Genomic DNA, 21,320 nt, shown 5'->3' with positions numbered 1-21,320 from the left:
ATTTTATTTTGTTACCTAGAATATTCTTTTCTTAAACATCAAGAATGTGGTCTGCTGAAACTACATTATTATGTCATCATGTAACGTTTGTGGTGTAAACAAGCTAGTTTGGTGGGTTTCGACCCCTTGAGCATACACACGTGTTTGATCAGCGCTTTCCTATTAGAGCCTTTAGGACAGCAGTCACTGTCATTCCGTAAGGAAACTAAAAACCCAGAGGGGAATGGTTGTGTTGATGGGAGACGTCGTTGATGCTGGGGTATTTTTAGCAGGTAGGAAATTAGCTAAGCTAAACCAGGTTAGCCAGGGAGCTCTCCGCATCATGTTAATGACAGATAGGGTGACTAACAACATGTTACCAAGCCAGAAATTCTGAAATACTTCAAAGCAAGTTTATGTACACATATTATCTGACTACTCTATTAAAGTATGTACGATGTCATGTGGTGTATAATGTTTTGTATAACACAGTATGAGTGGTCAAAATCCTGCTCCTGTCAGTGATGCCATTACTCCACTGCAGCAGATGGTGGCGTCCTGCTCAGGAGCCCTTCTCACCTCGCTGTTCGGTGAGATACCCAGAATCAAACATCTGCTATGACCGGTGCCTTCAATTAACGTCCAGTTGACTGCATATTAGTTACACCTATCTAAAGCAGTTTAATATAAGTGCTACAGTTTTGCGTACTGATTAAAGTTTAATGTCATTTTGGGAGATGATGCTGTATCTATATTCGAACAGTTATTTGTATGATGCAATAGAATGTAAAGCCCACTTTAAATACTTCCCCTAAAATCTCCAGAAAGTAATAAGGGTACGAAATGCTTTGTGAAGAAATGTGATTTGATATGTTTGGTAGGTTTAAACATTTGTTATAATCTATGTAGCACTTTGAGCCACTTGGTGGACTGTCCAAATACATGTAAAAGCACGATGGGCTATGCAAGTTGTACATTTTGTACAGAAAGACATCACATTTAGGGAAACAGACTGTTGGGGGTAAATGTCACTATTACTGATGTAACACAATAGTGCACACAGAAGCTCATGTTGTGCTGTTGTGTTTTTCTAGTCACACCTTTAGATGTCGTGAAGATCAGACTGCAAGCACAGAAAAATCCCTTCCCTAAAGGTATATTGTGGTTATACAGATTCAATTATTGCGTGACACCATAATATAATACCTGTACATGTTTACATATATTTTGATTTGAATTCTTCGAAGGCAAATGTTTTGTCTACTGCAATGGACTTATGGACCACATATGTGTGTGTGACAACGGCAACTCTAAGGCCTGGTACAAAGCCCCGGGTCACTTCGGTGGCACTCTGGTAAGATTTTGCACGTGCATCAACCATCCACTGGTCACTGGGATCATTTAGAAATCCCTATAGTTAGAGCAGATAAGTTCCCAGTCGTGTTTAAGTTTAGTTTAGTCATACAGTTCTCCTACACTGACTCCTCACTCTACATCTTTTCAGGACGCCTTTGTCATGATAGTGCGTCGTGAGGGAGTCAAGGCGTTATGGAGCGGCCTGCCTCCAACACTGTGAGTCTTCCGCCTATTTTTATTTAATTTTTTTGTCAATCAGCTACATTTTGCTTGCTCAGACACGAGTTATTGAGCAAATATCGTTGAACAGCAGCCATGTTGCCTGTGAATGACGCAATTTGAATACTAATTTGTGGCAAACCAGCTCAGGGCTCCTTGATAGGTCATAATCAAAAATACATTTAAGTTTTATTTAACATAATTTTTTAATCCATGAGCTTTTTTTTTATGCTTGACTTTTGTCCACCTGGAGTAACTTGCAAGGGATGATTCCTGTTAACCCCCATATGTGTCGTCTCCAGCGTCATGGCGGTTCCTGCCACAGTGATTTATTTCACGTGTTACGACCAGCTGTGTGCAGCACTGAGGGTGAGGATGGGAAACAGTGCTCATGTGGCTCCTCTCCTAGCGGGTGCTATCGCTAGAGGTGAGCTGACCGCTGCCCAATAAGACACTCAGCTTCGGATATTGTTACAAGCTCTAACATCAGTTGTTATTAGTTGTTTTCATGCAGTTATTTTTAGAATGAAAATGGATCCATCTCATATAAACGCACCGAGTGAGAAGGTATCTTTTGAGTCTTTAGTCTCAGGGAAAGTATAATTTAGCACAGTCAGCCTTGTAGTGGTTCTTTATTAATTAAAGCGCTGGATTTCATTACCTGATTCATTTCCAAGGGCAAGCTCCCATACCTTTTGCCCTGTTGGATTGGCTTCATGAAATTTTGTCCCACGTCAGATTTCATTACGTATATCTGAGACATTGTTGCCCTGAATCATTATCTCTGATTCTTCCCTTAATAACTGCCTGTGAGCAATTGACAAAAACAGTGAAAGAAGAAAGCACGGTGATTATAGTTTAATTAAGATGTTCGCTATAACTTTTAATTAAAATGTTCCATTAAACAAAGAATCCTTTAGGTGAGTTTTTTTCTCTACTAATGTCATTGTTTTACAGTGTACACTGTAAAAGGTTAGGATGTACACGTTTAAGCGACCTTGGGTTACTTGAAAGGCGCTATATAAAACCAAGTCATTATTATTATTATTATTATTATTATTATTATTAATCTTCCGTCTCTGTATTGCCTCGGGTGTGTTTCAGTGGGTTCAGCGACGGTGATCAGCCCTCTGGAGCTGATCCGCACTAAGATGCAGTCTCAGAAACAGTCGTACAGAGAGCTGAGTGACTGCATCCGCTCAGCAGTGGAGACGGAAGGCTGGTTGTCTCTGTGGCGGGGTTTGGGGCCCACGCTGCTCCGAGACGTGCCGTTCTCGGCCATGTACTGGTACAACTATGAGATGGGGAAGAGCTGGCTGTGTGAATGGTACAACACCAGTGAGGCCACGCTTAGCATCACCTTCACATCGGGAGCGCTGTCGGGATCTGTAAGTTTCTCTGTCGCTGCTCTCCTCTGCATGCACAGCATTCAGCTTCCAGCCTGTGGACAATTCACTGATAGATGGTGTTTTTTTTCAGATTGCGTCCATTGTTACTTTACCCTTTGACGTCGTCAAAACAAGAAGACAGGTGGAGCTCGGAGAACTACAAGCAAAGAATTGTAATTATGGCATTCTTATTATTTATTATGTAAATGAGTGAACGTTTGGGATTTTTAAACAGAAACCTTAATGCGTTTGCAAGGCAGTAGGTGGGAAGGTCGTGGAGTAGCACAGTTAATCTGAAAATTAGATCTAAATAAACTGAAAAGATGGGGATTTTTGAGGAAAAGAAGAAACAAATAAGAAAACAAAGGTTTTCCCTCTGAACGAGAGTTATTGTATAACCTATGATTTAGCAAAGCTAGATTACTTCCCCCCTAGACCCTCTTCCTTCTTATCAGAGTTGATCTTCAGCTCAGATTAATTTGTAGGGCGTTCCAGGTACTCTTAAAAGGTTTTTCACACATTTAGAGGCCACATGACTGTCATGTGATGGTCATCAGGGTCACAAATCAAGGCCTGAATTAGATGGAATTAATCAGTGGTATTGTGTTGCTGATAAGTGGGTGTCGTAGGCTTCATCTTCTGTTGAGTGATGGCTGCCCCATTTGGCCAAAGATGGTCTTCCTCACCCCGACGACTCTCTTCAATGACGTGTTCTGTTTTCATTTGTATGCAGACAACTGAACCGTTCCTGTTGTGATGAGTCGTGCATTTTTTTAGTTTTTTTTTTTTTTACCCCCTTCTGATATAAAGATCCAAGCATTTAAGAATGAAAGGTCACAAGTTTACATTAGACTGTTAAACTGGACTTTTAACATGCATGTAGACGTTAGTCCAACTGAAATCAGATTTAATGAAACGCAGACTGACAGAAGTGTTAAGAATGACGACAACTTTCACCGCTTTTCATGAGCAGGACTGTCATGTTGGATTTTGAGACCAGGGCTAGAGGGATTCCTCCAGTTTTCCTCTAAGTCAGAAATCTGACTTTGGGGTGTGTGCCATTCGAGTTTTCTAACTGGGAATCTGGAAATTCCAACTTCAGAGTTCAAGTTTAACACGCTTTAAGCCCATAAAGGTTTATGTTGTTGAAGCCACTGGAGGCTGAAGTTGTCTTTGTCTTGTCAGTGTCATGTCAGATGTCCTCCTCCACCTTCTCTATGATGAGCAGAATTGTGGCAGAGGATGGCTTCCGTGGACTGTTTGCAGGTGAGGCATTTATCTGAGGTTTCATAGATTATGGTTATTTCTACGTAAATTATATAATCTGTACAACCTCTCCTTGTGTGTTATCTGTCCACCAGGTTTCATTCCCAGGCTGATCAAAGTAGCTCCTGCGTGCGCCATCATGATCAGCACGTACGAGTTTGGAAAGGCATTTTTCCGCAAACACAACCAGGAGAGGACACTCAGGCCGCTGCACGCCACTAACACATAACGGGTCTTTCCCTAAAATCCAACACCACCAAACCTACTACACCCGGGCAGGAAAAAATGAATGTTGCCAAAATTTGAAAACGGGAGCAGAAATAGTAGTGAAAAAAAAAAAAAAATAAATCGTTTGACCCCTTTCTGCACTTAAAAATAATAAAGATAATCGGAATTTATTTTAAATAGTTTTTATGATAGTATTTATAATTTAATTTCAAATTGCTGTATAGTCACTGGTATAGCTTCTGTACACACAACTGATAAATGTTTTTCCATCGATACAATATGCAGATTACAGCTCACCTTCCTGACAACCAGCAGGTGGAAGCCACACTTTTATTAATCTGTGAACCTCTGAGTTGTGGCTGTCGATCTGGGATCATGTGCAATGTGCCTGAAGTCCTTACATTAGAGATGAGATTATTTTCTGTCTTTGTGTCTCAAGAGTCGGTGTATTTCCACCCCCGTAGCACGCACAGGATCTCAGAAAAGCTTTGTGTACATAGTTCCAATACAGAGGAAGTAGAAATCGGTGGCTTGGCTCAGTTTCACTGGAGGGGACTTTATGAAAATGTGGCCTCTTGTATGTTCTCTGTAAGTTTTCCCCTCACACCTGTTACTGTTGACAAAAGAAATGTCTGAAATTCTCAGTGTTTAACCAAGCGGATTTTATTAAAAATAAAAGGATAAAAAGGCAAATAAATCCAATAAGACATCTGCTGTTTGTCTGTGCAAATGACTGCTGGAGCAAACTGAAGGCAAATATTAAAGTTTAGTCTTGAGGTACGCGGCTAGTCACCAGTAATGGAAATGACTTCATACTGACTTTCTGATACATTTGTTTGTTGTTCTCATTATATCTGCTGAATGTATTACCTGCATTTAGTCCTTACACAGTTTATCATACAGAGTTTAAAGTTGCAGTGTGTTACAGAGAATTGAAATAGGGGGAAAAAAACTATTGTAGTATTAGACACTGTTTTAATTAGCGTCCAATCACTTTGCTAGACTAATAAAGCATTCGTTACGCAGGAATGAACCATTCAAATCTACTTGCACAGCGGGTCTTTCTGCATGGAAGAGCAGCCACATTACCGCCATGAAAGGCACATAGAAGAAGAGTACTGTTCACTAAGGGTCCGTTTATGGTAGCATCGTCAGCATCACTCTCAGAGTGAAGGATTTGGCTAATGTTTCAACTTGGGTTCACAGTGATAAGAGGGAAGTTTGACTGTTTTAGTTTTATTTTGTCAGGATGACATGACTGATGACCTGTTGTCCTCTGACCGTAATGCAACTTCTGGTAAAAAATGATCAAATCACCACACTTGGAGGATGTCGATTTACACAGATATGACACAAAACAATTTTATTTAATGACCGAACATTCTGGCTTTGTAAAAGATACCGTTACAGTTTCTAATAACATTATAATTAAGGTTTTTTGAACTCGCTCTGCTCTGAGGAGAGAAGGATCGTCGCATCACCAAATTTGATTGTTGGAATGAAAAAAATGTCCAAAATGTCGCCGGGTGCATTTACGGAAGAGGTAATGACGTCTACTCTGGTCTTTCATCTGATGTCAACCTCAGTCAATGATGTCAATGCTTTGCCAGCAGCGTTAAAGTTTAGCGTATTTAGACTATTTAGATAGGTATTGAAGATATTTATTTCGAAAAGTGGTAGGTATGTTTTACAAAGCCAGAATGTCCAGGAAAAAAAAATAGTTTAGCCTCAAACATGCATTTTGTTTATTTTTTTACAAAACAAAAAAAATGAATGAACATCCTCTAAGAGCGATGATTCCATGATCACCACTGGACTGCGTTTCAGACGGTTGCTATCGCTAACTCGACCACTAGATGTCAGCAGTTGTTACACACTGTTACTGAAAGGAATGCTCCATTAGTGGGATCTAGCCATTAGAGTACATGACTGCGTTTGAATAATTAAAGGGAACCTAGAATTGCAGGGTGATCTTACCTGAGAACAAAACTATGTGATAATGCAACACTCCACAACACTGATAAAACAATACTGGTGATAATGTGGTAAAGATGAACACTTCCATGATAATTTAAAGAAATCGTTCAGTAGCAGCAATAAAAGAACAGAAATACAACAACGGTTGTTTGTGACTGCAGGAAACGGTTAACAGTGATGCTTAAATCTGCAGCAACTCTGATCTGATCTGATCTACAGTCAGTGTTTTAGCGTAAACTTTCCAAATCTTTGCAACACAGAGAGGTGACATAAGAATTTACATTGGCAATAACTTTACATCATTTTACTTCATTTCCAAGGGGGGAAAGAAACTTTGATAGACAAATAAAAACAACAAAACTAAGCATTTTTACACACGTTAATGAGGTTACATTTAGAGTTCCTCTGTTTCACCCGTGTGGTACAACAAAAAGACGTCATTCAGTCCGATGGAGCTTGCAAACATGACTCCCACTTCATCAAGCTCAAAAAATAAAGAGTATATCAGCATCACCTGCTTTCAGAAAGTTCCTGGATTGTCTGACCCTGTGGTGAGCTGTTTGTAGCTCTTCGTCCCCTATGAAGGAGTGACACCTGGACTGCTGACCTCCGTTGCAGGACTGGCCAAACACTCGCTCGACTTCAGGCTGGCCAGAGACTTGTAGCTGGCGACAGAGGTCAGGGAGCCACACAGGCCCCTCAGTGACGGAGTTTCTTCCTTACCTGAAAGAAATGGTTCACAGGATTAACGTCTGAGTCGAGGGCGGGGGCCTTCTTCGTTTTTACTTGTAGGCGAAGACGTGCCTTGGTGAGGCCATTGTGTGCCAGCTGGCCTGGCCTCCAGACCCGGTGTCTGTGATGGTCCCAGAGAAGTTTGGGAGAGGCTCATGTCTGCAGACAGCTGCTCCAGACTCTGGAAACTCTTCCTGCATGATGAGAAAGTAAAAACCACACATGCTTAGCACTGACAAGAAAAGACAGTAAATTAGCAACAGCTTTGGACGAATTGTTCTTTTATACAGTATGATTGAACACCTGCAGGGTGATATTTGAATGTTTTTATTATTATACAAGACAGTTCTCTTCCGTTTTCAATCTTTTTATCCAACATTGTGTTCAGGAATGAATTCCTGCTGCCTGGATCATTTCCTTTCTTAGTTGCTCGAGGTTATCAAACGTTTAAACTGAAAGTAAACTTAAGTGTACACCTGTGTTTCCTTCCATGCCTGAACAGATTCATTATTGTCATTCTTCTGCTTTTCTCAACAGTCCTGTGACTTTAACGTTCCTCGAGCAGTTTTATGGTTCACTGTTTCTGCAGGGTATTTCATTCCGCCACCATCGTGGTTTTTCTACACACGCACAGTTGTTGTTTTTTTTTAAATTAGCTACTCATTACGTCATAACTGGGAAGCATCTACTATTGTAGCGCCTCTGAGATGAGTTGATGGATGAATCAGAACCAATATGTTTGGAGAACATAATCACATGAACTGTGTTTGAATATGTCTTACAAATCCACATACTCCACCCACTGTCCTGTGCTCTTCCTGTACAACAGTGTATCCAGGGCAACAGCATTGGCATCCATGGCATCAGGAGATGGCCACTGATTGGTTAGATGGGCAGTTAACTCTTGTCTGGAACGCAAATCGTTGTTCTTCAGCACAGTCCTGAAAATATACAAAAATATTGAATCATTTCTCACAATTTGGTCACAGACATTGACTCCTGTTTCTGCCCACTTGTTTTTCAATTCTTGTGTCATTTATTTTTCTATTTTCAAAACACACACTGCTTTCAGTTTTTTGTCCTGGTGCATTAACGTTTTCCTCAGTCAAACTGTATGTTTCCTTTTAACATCCTTCCCACTTTGTTCGTACTTGCTCAAGACTTTAGGCACAGACTACAGACAGGGAACAATGAACATCTTCTGCCACTCTTAAAGTTAAATTAGCTTCTTAAAGGAGATTTATAAACTATTCCATTGTTTCCTGCAAATTACAAGGTGACTCCAGATTTTTTTCCCCCTTTATGATCTGATTTTCTTTATTTACTTATTAACAAAATAAAACAGCTGAATCAACATGCATTTTCCCGACCAGTATAAATCTTGTTTTTATTCCTTGAAGGGTCATCATAGTTGATAGTGATGACATATAAGAGACAACTGTCAGCCATTGCTACCTCAATGTAGGTGTCCTTATTTTTTTTTTATTTGCTTGAATAAATAAAAAGAATCTTAACATTTTTGTTCCCCTTTTATTTAAAACCAAGTATCAGTTAATCCCACAAAGACTGTTTCTCATCTTTTCATAAAAAACAAAGAATTTGTTTTTCTCATAAATCTCTGCTTCAGACTACCTTTCTCCCCCTAAATATTCGGGCTCAGATTGTTTCGCTCACTAGCCACTCTCAGCTTCTTTATCTCTTTATCTTGCCCCCAATGTATTTGCATTGAAGCCATCCACTAAATCATCACAATGGATTAAAGCTGCAGCGTCATTTCTTGAGATAATGATGCAAATCCTCTTGACACATTGTGAGCTTACTTTGAGAAAGGGTTTCACAGTGATTAGATCATCGATGGAAAAACAACACTGACGCAGCTTTTCTTGCTGGCTATTAGCAGCGCTGAGTGGAATTGATTCAAGAACACAAAAATAACAATCTGCAACCTCCAGGCTTCTGGCTGTGTCCTAAATGTCAAATTCACAGTTGGACATGCTGCAAAGACCCCCACCTGTACATCAGTAACCTCACATGCACTCCCTGACAAACACACACACATCAGAGGGGGCTCACAGTTGGTCCTGCAGTTCCAGTATGATGTACTCAAGCTGCTCTTTCTCCAGCGTGTGACAGAGGTGTGTGTCTGCCAAGCTCTGCTGAAGAGCCTTGTTATGAGACACGACCTCTGACAGCTGGGCTTCTCGTAGACGGACCAGCTCTTCCAAGTAACCCTGAGGCAAACAAACACAAACAAGCACTACTGTTTGTTCAACGCCACGAAGGTGAAGCTGAATTAATGCACATCCGAAGTCTTTGCTTTTCTACTATGTCATATCAAATCAAATTTATTTATATAGCACATTTCATGTACAAAACAATTCAAAGTGCTTTACATAAAATAAAAGCATTGCAGCAGGGAGTGTAAGAAGCATTAAAAATACATAAAAGAATATAAAGAAAAACAAATAAAATAATTTAAATGAATTTAAAAACAAGCAACAGTCTAGATAAGTTAAAAGATATTTCATGCATAGACACATGAGAACAGAAATGTTTTTAACCTGGATTTAAAAATGTCTACATTTGGTGAAAGTTTAATCTCCACTGGCAGTTTGTTCCACTTGTATAACAGCTAAATGCTGCTTCTCCATGTTTAGTCTGGACTCTGGACTGGACCAGCTGACCTGAGTCCTTGGATTTAAGAGCTCTGCTGGCTTTATATTCTCTGAACATATCACAGATGTATTTTGGCCCTAAACCGTTCTGGGATTTGTAAACCATCAGCAGGCTTCTAAAAGCAAACAAAAAGCCACAGAATGATAGATATTTATCAGATGCAGAGAGCATGTGTAAAAAAAGTGCTTTATTCAGAATCCAAGCCCCTAATTATGATGCAGACTTCAGGGAAGATGTCACACTGGCATATTTAATGCCAACCTGCCTCCCCATCCCAAAACAACAGGGTATGTTAAAGACCCACCTTCTGCTCCAGGGCCATGCGATACTTCTGCTCAAAGCGTTTGCACTTGCTGACCAAATTGCTCTGCTCGGTGAAGATTGATGCAGCAGTGGCAGTTTTGTCGGGGGTGCTGCTTTCACTGCCACTGCTGCCCAGAGTCCTCATCTCCTCCTCATCACTGCTGATGCTGTCTGCGCTGCACAGGGAACCACAGTGGAGCTCATATTAATATGCATCCTGTAAAGCCGTGGTAGGTCAAAGAGGCACTTTTTTGTCTCCTTATCAAAAATATGTTGTATTTTGCACTTCAAGGCCACCATAATTATGTCCTACAATACTCAAACAGTTTCATTATAACAAAAAGATGTGTTTAACAAGTGCCCTTCTGACCCCATTTGATTTAATTTACCTCTGCATGAACTTAAGATAAGGTGTGTAATCAATCACAGCAGGGCAGCTGCCATCCAGACCCTCACCTTTCAGACAGAAGCTGAAAGAAACATAGTTCATGATGTTCAGCACATAAAAGTGTCATTTTAGAGGATTTTTGTCCCATCACTACATGCAGCTGATGCTGATGCAACTGGCCTTTCACAAATAATGCTAAATCAGGTCACGTAACTATTAAAAATCCTGAAAGATGATACAGGAAAACTGGTTTACCCAAAAAGAGAGAGACCGATCCAACACACTAACTAACTGAAACTTGCTTATAGTGACAAACAATTGATTTAATCAAATACTGACACATACAGTTTCACACATTATTGCAAACAACATATTTGTATTGTTGGTTATCTCTGGTGTTTTTTTCCCACTCATAATAAAGTATAGTAAGATTCTTAGTCCTCTGATGACTCTGCCTGTCAGAAAACCAGAAGAGAAAACATGATTTTACTGATCTGTAACCGCAGGTCATGATCAGTACCTGAGGTCAATTGTGTTGAGTCCAATGAGCGTGTCTGCCAACAGCCCAGCCTCCTCTCCCAGTATGATCGCTCCGTCCTCATAAAACCTCCTACAATCGACACAAGCACACAGATAATTGGCACTGATTCATTCCAGGGAAGAAATACGCAGCTGCAACATGTGTGATAGCTAGCTGCCTGGTTTCATGTGGTGCTGGGAAGGGCATTGTATTCATATAAGTAGTACTCTGGGACCTGGTGGTTTTGAGGTCCTTCAGTGCGAATGAGATGTAATCTGACAGCCGTTTTTCCATCAGCACGACTCTGATCCATGCCCTGCCCTGCACGGAGAGAAAGAAGAGATTTACAGTGGCCCATCTAAACAGGCTATTCCTGCCATTACATGTCATTACATTACAAAGTGTTTGGCAGTGAATGACATGGCCCGTTACAGAAGACATGTGGAACATTTTCTCGTTGCTTTAACTCTTGCTCTCTCTGCTGTATCAAATATGATCCAAAGATGGTTGCAGCCGCACCTTTGCTCTCGATGATCGCACATTTTCCATGCTCTCAATGCTTCGAATGCAATTATGAGGCACTTTACTGCATGCAGCCTTTATGTAATCCCAGAAACTCCGAGGACTCTCGTAGCCAAACCAAGTTGTCTGACCTAAAAGAAAAAGAGACAGAAGCAGATTTATACCAGCAGGAATGCACATTCATACTCTGAGTTCTGGAGTAAGTAATAAGAAGAATTATGTAATTGAATTACAAGATGAAGGCAAATGCAGCCCCTCAATGATAACTACGAGGCTCCATCCAAATACGATGTCTGACAACATGACGTTAACTCCTACTTTAACTACTTACTTTGAATATTTAAAGCTCAATGTTCACATTTTGAGTGCGTTTGATTTGTTATCTTTTCTACCAATTAAATCATTGCATGTTGCACAGCCGTGCAAAAAAAACATGACCATACTGGGGCAAAAACTACAACTCAAAGAGGACTTTTCAGCCTTATTGCCCTGATTAAAACTTTTATTACAAAAGTTCCAATCCACTAAGAATCTTCCCAAATCCGTTCTTACCGACCTGTATTTTAAACATACACCAAGCAAGTTCTGTTATGGGAAAGAGGTGAGATAAACTGTGCTTTTAGTGATTGTGAGGGGTAGAAACTTAATGAGCTCAACTTTCAAATTCAACATTTTGGAGGTTGCAGCGTTCTGATGTGTCTGTAGTATAAAGGCACACATTACCACAGCATCCTCTGTTCATTTCCGGCCAGTGATCGTTATCACATATTATCACTTTTCTTTTCTCGCTACCGCTGTTTCCCATAATTCTACCAAAAAAATACTCATCCTGTTGAGATATGTCTAGGTTTTCATTACTACCAGCAGGACTGAGGAGCATTTCTGCAGCATGTCGATGAGAGAAGGCTCAGGTACCTTTGAGTCGATGACTGAGGATGTGCTCCAGGATGGACACAAAATTAATTAACTCTGGAGATGAGTCATCTATCGTCTCAAAACAGGAGCGGTCCAGCAAAGTCTTCACCGAAAACCTGAAACACACACACACACATTAATATTACAATTGATTACTTGACATTTATGATAAAGGGCAATTTCACCCATTTTCTATGTAAAGTAGTAAAATCCATGTCTTCAAGATGTTCTCTGATTTGGCTTGGAGAGCTTGGAGAGAATTCTTTTGCATGCGAAGGAAACCCTGTAAAATCGGAATATTCTAATTAAATGTGTTATTAAACGTGTTATATATTTGGTGGCGGAACCTCGAGCAGCAAAGACAGCGTGTTGAGAAGTTTCTTGCGCATGTTTGCTAATAGTTTCGGCCACTCTTCCACTACTTTACATTCAAGCTCTTCAAATTTTTCAGGAATTCTTTTAGCACTGGCAGATTTCCGCTTTTTCCAAAGGTTCTCACTGGGATTCAGGTCCATACCGATTGCTGGCCATTTAAAAACCATCTGTCTTTCTCTGATGAACATTTCTTCCATTCAGCTGGTCATTATCCTATCTCCTTAGCACAACACCATGGAAGCATCTTAATGGTTTAACTGAATGCTTCCCTATTAAACTTCTCCATTACTAAGTGTTAAAACTAGGATTTTAACACCATTGTTTGTTATTTAGCTGATGAGAATATGTTTCTGGATGATAGCCTTTCTGATGTTTTACAGCAGCTCGCTTATCTTTGTCATTGAGAAAAAGAAATGGGAATCAATCGGCCTCCTCTTCATGCAGTAAAACCATCATTCATTGGTTAGTTCCAATGGTCTGAATACTAAAAATTAAAGTAGTTGCTTCTAGTGTATATTTGGTGAAAATGTTATTTTTTCTTCTTTTTTTGGTTTATGTTATTTTTTTTATCAATAATATTAGAATGATGGTAAATAATTGGTACACCTGCATTTAGAATACATTTGTGAGACTATCATAGCCTCTACTGCTTTTAAATTGACATAATTTCCACATATGAGTCTTCATGAAAGGGCGTTGATAAATCACAGAAGTCAAAAGATGGCTGTCAAATGTCCAGTTATTATTTTTTTCTTAATGATTTCTGACTTGGTTCTTAGCTTGCAGCTGATTTTCAGGTTTTTTTTGCATTTCAACAGAAACACATCAGAGCAAAAAACAGTAAAAGGACGAGGTTCCAAACACGTCTAACGATTCCGTCATCATTTTCAGACAAAGAAAATGCCCACCTGACCACAACTTCAGCAATGAGACTTTGATTAATCTCCTGTGATGAAACCAGCCACAATGTGCAGCCCACTATGGCAGCCATGCACAAACCGACTCTGCCTAATCTGATTTCAACTAATTACACAGGAAGGAAAGTTAATGGACAAGGCCGCAGTGAGTTGCTGTGAATGTGTGTGTGTGTTCAATTCAACCTGCCAACCAGTGCATAGCCCTAATATTAACTAAATAATCTAACTTAATATCTCACACTGCTTCTCTTGCTCGCTTCTTGTTGCTTAGCAGCAGGATGACCACAGCCTGAAAGCTTCCTGTGAGAGAAGGCAACGACACATGGATTTCATGTATATTCACTCTCAGAGACTTTGAGAAACAACCCTGCACACACAGCTATTTATCCAGTGACCATTTCCTCCGTATGCGGCGCATACTGCATTCATCCAGTCAGTTGCAACTTTTTATTCACAACAAATCTGTTCACATGGACTTGTGGTGTCAGAGAAGCTGAAACCCTGAAGGCAGAATATCACTGTGAGGAATAATCAACATAAATATTTCAAACCAACTAATTCATCATTTCACTTACACTTCATTCAGGTGTAACTCCTGCCACCAACGAAGTCAAGTTCATCTCTGACATTCAAGGGGTTATAGTCGCGAGAGCCCGACAACAACGATCATCAGCTTGTCCTCTTTTCCAAAAACAGGTAGATGAAATGTAGACTGCATCTCAGTACCATGCTTATGAATGAAAGAAGTGACCGTGTCCTGTTGTCTTGTGATCTTTCAACTAAAGCAACTAGAAAAACGTCTTAAAAACCACTGTGGGAAACACACAAGTGTAAACTTTAAAATGGATGGGGGCTGAAGTCGTTTTTTTTTACCATTTATGAAGGGTCAAAAACCAAACGCATGCTGTAAAATTTTGTCATTCACGAACAGTGGTCAGCAATGCATTTTCCTGTATTCAGATTCAGAGTCAGATGACATCCCAAAGCCTCTTAAAAGGCACCGTTTCAAGTCGCTGCTGTTTATTTTAGCTTTTTGTAGAGACCAAAAAGCCGGAATTCTTTCTAAACATTCAAGCTCAATTCCATTGCAGTCTTCATTTCTCTGCCTCTTTATTAATTCATGGAGTTAATTCCATTTTTTATTTAGATGCCTGAAGATGCTGACTTGCCCGTTTGCCGCTCATGAAGAAGGACTGCTGTAACATCTGCGCGCATCAAACTCCGATGTCCATTAGCGCATCAAATTTGTCAACATCAGCTAACAGCGAGTACAGCTCTGCCCAGCGTCAGCTCGAGAGGAGGTCAGTCACATAAAGTGAAAACCCCTTACATGTTATTTCGGTGAGCTGGAACGGTTTTGAGAAACTTGATTTAAGTCACTAACATGTTCAAATACATTGTAAAAGTCCTGTTTTGACCTGACTAACACAAAAATAGGGTTTTTTCTCAAGAGTAAATTAAATGTGTTTGGTTTTGGTCTGGCTTTCCTGAGATGTGCAACCCTACAAGCTGTTCAGCGGCTCCAAATAGGCTGGTTTAGGTTTTGGTTTTTTGTTTTTTGGTCTGGTCTGATATGCTGCTGTTCTAGTGACACATCCATTGTTTCTGAGCTCCATAGACAGCACCTCTAAGCTATCACTTTGACTATGTTTTTACTTCCCTCATAACCTGGACAGATAAAACCTCTGAGAAGACAGCCGACTCTAATAATAATAATAATTAAAAAAAAGAGTTGTTTACAGTCTCAGAAGAGGCAGAGAGGAAACACCAAGACCTGCAAGACTTCTGATGAAGTATGAAGCCGGCGCCTTCACAGCTGCTTAAGGATAAGCAAATTACTCTCATTTTGAGCCGAGACCGACCTCAGCTACTGCTGCGACAACACAAAGATGAACAAAATAATTGGGTCAGTTTGCCACACAGTTCATTGTCAGGTGGAAAAGAAAAGACAATGTAGAGAAAGCGGGATTAGATAACGATTGACATATTGGGAACTGATTGCATCAGTAAAGGTGACAGTTGCCTTCCCTGCAGTTACACATTACTTCTTTGCAAAGCTATAAAAACATCACGCATCCATACAAATATATAGATTAAATGAATAAAAGCCTGTTTATACTTGCAGAACAGAAATGACTAAGTCTGTAAAGAGCCATTAGTCTGCTGATTTAGTTGCCTTGATGATCAGAATATTAGGGGGGGGGGGCAAATAGCTTTTTTTAGACCCCAAAGGGACATTCATCTTGCTTGCTTCATTCAACCTTCAGTACTAAAACTCAATTACTAAATTTACCAACATTTAGAGCACTTTTGCAAAGCTGGGAAAAGAGAATATTTCTCTACTACTTTTTATTTCTTATATGATCATCCACCCAACCACTAAAACCACGAAACAAAACAAAAAAACTTTATGTTGGTGTGTTAATTCCTTCCTCCTTCAGTATTTTCTTCAGGAGGCTTCTTCTTTCTCAGTTCTTTTTCTTTATGAAATACAGCGTCCTCTCTCTGGACTTTTCCCTCCTCTGCTTATGACAGTCAGCAGGTGGGTGACCGATGCAGTTTTCTTTAAAACCCGTTTTAGGTGACATTCTCGGAGGAAGGAACACAGCTGCACTAAGTGTGAAAATGCCTTTCATTAGGATGCTATGCGTTCCCAATAAAGACTGAGCGAGCATCACCTGGAGCATGTGGCATATTGTTCGTACTAAAACAAAAGAGAAAACTCTGCAGCTTCCCTCCTCTACGCTTTGTTTACTCTACTGTTTCAAACACACTACGGGCAGTCAGTAACTAACAGAGCAGTAATTTTGCTCTCCAGATGACGAAGACAGCATACAGTACAAGCAGGTCACATATTTAAGAGAGGTAAGAAGTTCACACTCTTGAGTGTTATTTTTGGAAACATTTACCAGTAGGGATGCTGCATAAAATACATAATTGCTTCCTTTTTTCTAATTTGTGGAAGTTAAAAAGGACTTCCTTCTGTTAGATAATATCTACGGCACCGTGAAAGGGGCTCTAAGAGGAACAAAAACGTATAGAAAAATTAACTCCACGATAACATGAAAACGAACAGAGTACCTACTGTTTTTGGTGGGCAACATCTTATGTATGGAGGTGGGAATTTGAACTGTGGTCTGTAAAATCCTGTTCTTAGTGCATTACTGAATAAAGCGAATGTATTTAAAACTGAAATGTGATGGCATGAATGTTTAATGAAGGCTTGAGGAGGCTGTTGGAGCATGTAAGTGGTTCAGAAAGATTAGATTATACCAGGCTAATGTGAAAAATCTACAAGCCATGATAGGGACTTTAACCTAACATCCTCCAGCTCAGTTAACATCTTTAATCGGAGCTCATCCAAGGGGCTGAGGCTGTAGTCCTGCTCCTCTTTCAGATAACCTCAAGCACAAGCGAGGCAGGATTTGTGAATTAAAAAATCTGGCGTCATGAGCACAGCAGCAGACGCAGTTTCATCCTCCAAGTCATTCAGATACGGAACAGCACGAGAAATCCCCACCTGCACACCGTAAGGAGGTTCCTCCTCTCCACCGCGGCGCTCCTGCCTGCTGATCGCTTGCGGATGAGATGCTGTCCCACGCTGAATGACGCCATCCCCCGGCCTGTGTCCGCGGCGGTGTGCTGACCCGCTCCGCTCAGCACCAGTCCCGGACCCGGCGCTGCTCGTCACCACGGAGGAGAGAAATATGCTCCAGTGAGGGAGGGGGCAGCCAGAAGCCTGCGGCAAGCCACACACTGGGAGCACTTCCTGTTGGGGCTTTCAACGTAATGGCTCAGTAAAGGTTTCATATCCGGAACATCATAAAATACCTTTTTTTTTTTTTAAATGATCTAATCAATGACTATTTACCGAGTAATGTTTGTATTGATAATAGAATAGAATAGAACTGATTTGAATATATATATTTCAGATAGATATTCATTATTATATTAATTAATCTATATATTCATTCATTTTCAAGTTTGATCTTAATGGACCCCAAAGATGAGTTTTTCTTTCTCTTTTTCTAAAAAAAGTAAGAGGAGTGAGACAGTTAGCCTCACATCAATGTGATGAGTTGAATAAAACTGAGTGTGGTCACATCTGTGAATAAGAAATGCTTTTATTTTTGCTCAGTCAAACATCAGAAATCTGATTCCTTGAAAACAAGGTGAATGAAACGATGGGCTCTTTTTTTTTCCTTCTTTTATTTTTCTGCAATTTAAGCACGAGTAAAAGACCCACTTTGTGTCATTTTTATTCCAGGTATGCTATACATTTCTGACTTTGTCATTTTAAGTTAATAGATCTCTAACTCCATCCTCCTGTGCCATAAATGTTGATGTTCGTGTCAACAAACCTTTTTATTTCAAAGTGCAGACCAAAATAAAAAAAAGAAAGGCCAAAGCATGCAGTGGTTTCACCCGAGAATCGTGAAAAGAGACTCACAATTTGTTGTCTTCGAATGTTTTTGTTAGTGTGTCAAAGGAAATGACAGTAAATGAAGGTGTGAAGTTGTTTTAATGTTGTCTTCTGATTTTGGTCGATTCTTGAGATTTTGTTCACGTTTTCTGCATTCTGTTGGGTCATGATGAAGTCAAAGAGCTCCATCCAGTGGCCTCAAACAATAACAGCCTCTGGGCTCTCTCCAGCATCCTGCCCACCCATTCTTACTTCTTTTACTTGCATTTCTTGCTCAGTCTTTATTCTCCTTCAGAAGTGAAGCAGAGGAGTTGAGAGTATGAAGCGCAAGTTGCAAAAGTCTATATTTTCTTCTAATTAAGCTTTGGACCCCTGGGGACCTGCAAACCCACAGGAATGTATCGTACAGGCATACATTTATCTCAATAGTGAACATTATATATATATATATAAGTGCTGCAACCATACCACATAATTAATTCATTTGGCTCACACATAACCCAGGAATATTCCATCATACATATAAAATGATAATAATAATAGAATGAATTGAAAAGTGGCTACCATCATTAAAACATTTCATTCCTTGAACAAAACATGCAGTATGATACATTTTAGGATTACTTTGCTGCTCCAAGTTTAATATGTGGACTTTTTTTCTATGGGGGGGAAAACGTGTCTGCTCACTGTAGTAGTGTAAAAATAACTTACAGGCATCTAAAATATGACAAAGGGGGGGCTGTACTTGACATTTGAAATGGATCCGGGGATGGGAGAAATTAAGAGTTGGGTTTATCTGCTGGTGCAGCCACTGAGACATGCATGATCACGGGTCGGAGAAAGAGACAGACCAGTTGGTGTGATTTCTATGGATGTTTTAACGGTGTAGCCATCCAGGATTTGACTCATGTTGCCCGACTGCCAGCAAAGCACCGAGGGGGTCAGAGGCCGAAAAGGGGAACCACTTACTTTAGTTTTTGGCAAAGTAATGCAGTGTTTTTACAGGCTGACTTATTGTTGGCTTCTTTCTTTTTTTTTTTTTTTAGATTACAGAGACCCCAAATCAACTGTTATTAAAATGCAAACCGCTGCTATATTAAGGAAGTTACCGACCCACTCAGTGAAGAAGCCATCCAAGTTTAGACGTCACATTTAGGGTCAAAACTTCTGGTTCTGGTTCGGGTTCTGGTATGTGGAACAGCTGTTCACCAGTTGTTTGAGATAAAAAGCTGTGAATGCACTTCTTTGCTGCTGTTGACTGTCCAACACCTTCACCGCAGTATCCTTCGCGTGACTCACAGCCAAACGCGCTCTCAGGCACGTCAGCGGTTGCCTAACAACGTCACAACCAATCACAGCTCCTCCCGCAGATCTCATCGAACACCAACCATGATTGAACTATGACAGTTAATAAATGCTGTGGTCACGTGAAACGCTGTCACACGACCGCCAGTATAATAATTTCTTATGCTTCACTTTTCGCACGTCTTGAATCCACAAAGCTTTAGATTTTAATGCTGGATTTTAATGGATTTTTTTTTTAAACACAGTATCTTTGAGACCTGATCTGAAATGCAACATTACAGCTGTCATTTTAAAGCATTATGCTTCCACGCATTTCATCTACTGCTGATTTGAATTTCCTCTTGGTTCTTTTGGTGGATTTTAGATAGATATTGATATTACTAATTATGATGCATTTCCTGTCACATTCGCGTTGCTAGTCTGTGATATATGAAAACAAAGTTTTAGTTTGGCCCAGATTACGACTTTTAGGCTATCTATGGCCCACAACTTGCCAATACTTTTGACTGAGGTATAAGAGCCAAATTAGGCCAACATATGCATTATCTGGGAAATAGAGTAAATACCATTCTCTTTTACCAAAACCAGTCTACTATGAAACTCACATCCTTGATTATCAACCAACTGAGCCTCAAGAAAAGTAGATGCACCCATCCATTCTTTTTCTATACCCGTTTACTCCAATTCAGGGTACACCCTGATGGGTCGCCAGTTATGTACCCTGAAAGTCTATTCTCTCAACAGGATAAAGTGTATATTGATCGTTTGTTTCACAGACACATTTTAATGCCTCTTCCTATCTCATATGAAGAAGCTTTACGGCAGTGTTTCTCAAAACCTGGGCCTCGTGTTTTAGATATTTCACCCGATTCGATTGTTAATGACCTGTTCGTATGACCGAGTTGTGTTGAACCAGGCAAACATCCATAAAGTGGCAGTGGCTCCAGAGGACAGGACATGAGGAACACTGCTTTACGACACAAAAGAGTGAAGTATTATACCTCTATGATCTCATTCTGTACAACCTTGTGCAACAAAATACACCTAACACCCGAGGAGATGAATAATTAACATGTGTATCTTTTTGTGCTTAACCAGCACAGAAATATCATAAGGCTGTCCCAGCAAGCTCACAGTGATGGCATACAGAGGCTTTTTTTACTCCTTGGTTTTTGGAATTCTTCAATTAAAACACTAGATGTAAAATGCTAATATATATCAATAAGTGGCTTTAAAGGGACTGGATTAAGGGTCAGCAGTAGCCTGCGAATTCCCATGCTGCTTTGCGCGCGATTTCGTTCACACTGCAAAGGCAGCCTGGAAACCACCGCCCTTATTTTTGCCAGAGTTAGGGAACCAATCACAGAACGGGGGGGGGGGGGGGGGCAGCAAGACGATGACGACGTCTATGCGCGACACCGAAGCTTGCAGAGTTTTTATCCAACATGGCAGCGGACACAACTTTAATTTTACTTTTTTTTCTTCTTCTTCCTCGTCGAATTTCTGTCGCTCTACATACGTCATCTGGTATAAGTGATACAATTGGCTATGAATCGCGAGCAAAGCAGCATGGGAAGAACCAGACGCCATTTGATAGACATTCGTAGCGCCCAATAAACGGCTCTAGGCATTCGTAAACCACGCCTCAAATACGAGAAAATGCACACCTAGTTCCCAGACCACCATCTCATCGAGATGTGGACGCGTCAGCCAGGCTAGGTCAGCAGTACTTTTGGAGGGATTTGTTACATAGATTAAATGTTTCCCAACGGAAGGATGTAAATAACCGTCAGATATGAAAGAGAATTTTTTGGGGACGCATAAGTTTCAT

General features: G+C 40.3%; 2 protein-coding genes across 2 annotated transcripts; one reads left to right on the top strand and one right to left on the bottom strand.

The window, feature by feature from the left end:
- The first annotated feature begins 82 nt into the window (after positions 1-82).
- Positions 83-5,249, top strand: slc25a40 (solute carrier family 25 member 40). Its single transcript, XM_075465490.1, has 10 exons — positions 83-272; positions 472-569; positions 1,074-1,133; positions 1,227-1,333; positions 1,484-1,551; positions 1,857-1,981; positions 2,659-2,942; positions 3,034-3,115; positions 4,128-4,208; positions 4,304-5,249. The coding sequence occupies exons 2-10, from the start codon at positions 473-475 to the stop codon at positions 4,435-4,437; spliced, it is 1,038 nt and encodes a 345-aa protein (XP_075321605.1). The 5' UTR covers positions 83-272; position 472; the 3' UTR covers positions 4,438-5,249.
- rundc3b (RUN domain containing 3b) lies at positions 5,055-17,440 on the bottom strand. Its single transcript, XM_075465489.1, has 11 exons — positions 17,282-17,440; positions 12,470-12,585; positions 11,552-11,685; positions 11,268-11,353; positions 11,033-11,122; positions 10,514-10,594; positions 10,126-10,300; positions 9,219-9,376; positions 7,940-8,086; positions 7,218-7,339; positions 5,055-7,136 (listed from the first exon to the last, which is right to left on the bottom strand). Exons 1-11 carry the CDS (start codon positions 17,374-17,376, stop codon positions 6,991-6,993), a joined length of 1,350 nt encoding a protein of 449 aa, XP_075321604.1. The 5' UTR covers positions 17,377-17,440; the 3' UTR covers positions 5,055-6,990.
- Positions 17,441-21,320: the final 3,880 nt, after the last annotated feature.

This window comes from Odontesthes bonariensis, chromosome 5 (genome assembly GCF_027942865.1).
Source record: "Odontesthes bonariensis isolate fOdoBon6 chromosome 5, fOdoBon6.hap1, whole genome shotgun sequence".
Lineage (NCBI taxonomy): Eukaryota > Metazoa > Chordata > Actinopteri > Atheriniformes > Atherinopsidae > Odontesthes > Odontesthes bonariensis.
This window is presented reverse-complemented; position numbering and strand designations above follow the sequence as displayed.

Bases quoted from the DNA above. Each gene is read 5' to 3' on its own strand.
- rundc3b (XM_075465489.1), bottom strand. From the start codon at position 17,376: ATGGCGTCATTCAGCGTGGGACAGCATCTCATCCGCAAGCGATCAGCA. The intron at 11,123-11,267 runs GTCCCAGAGTAC...TGTCGATTGTAG, and splicing joins AAGGACCTCAAAACCACCAG to GAGGTTTTATGAGGACGGAG. The intron at 7,340-7,939 runs GTATGTGGATTT...CTCATCATGCAG, and splicing joins AGCACAGGACAGTGGGTGGA to GAAGAGTTTCCAGAGTCTGG.
- slc25a40 (XM_075465490.1), top strand. From the start codon at position 473: ATGAGTGGTCAAAATCCTGCTCCTGTCAGTGATGCCATTACTCCACTG. The intron at 1,134-1,226 runs GTATATTGTGGT...AATTCTTCGAAG, and splicing joins GAAAAATCCCTTCCCTAAAG to GCAAATGTTTTGTCTACTGC. The intron at 1,552-1,856 runs GTGAGTCTTCCG...TGTCGTCTCCAG, and splicing joins AGCGGCCTGCCTCCAACACT to CGTCATGGCGGTTCCTGCCA.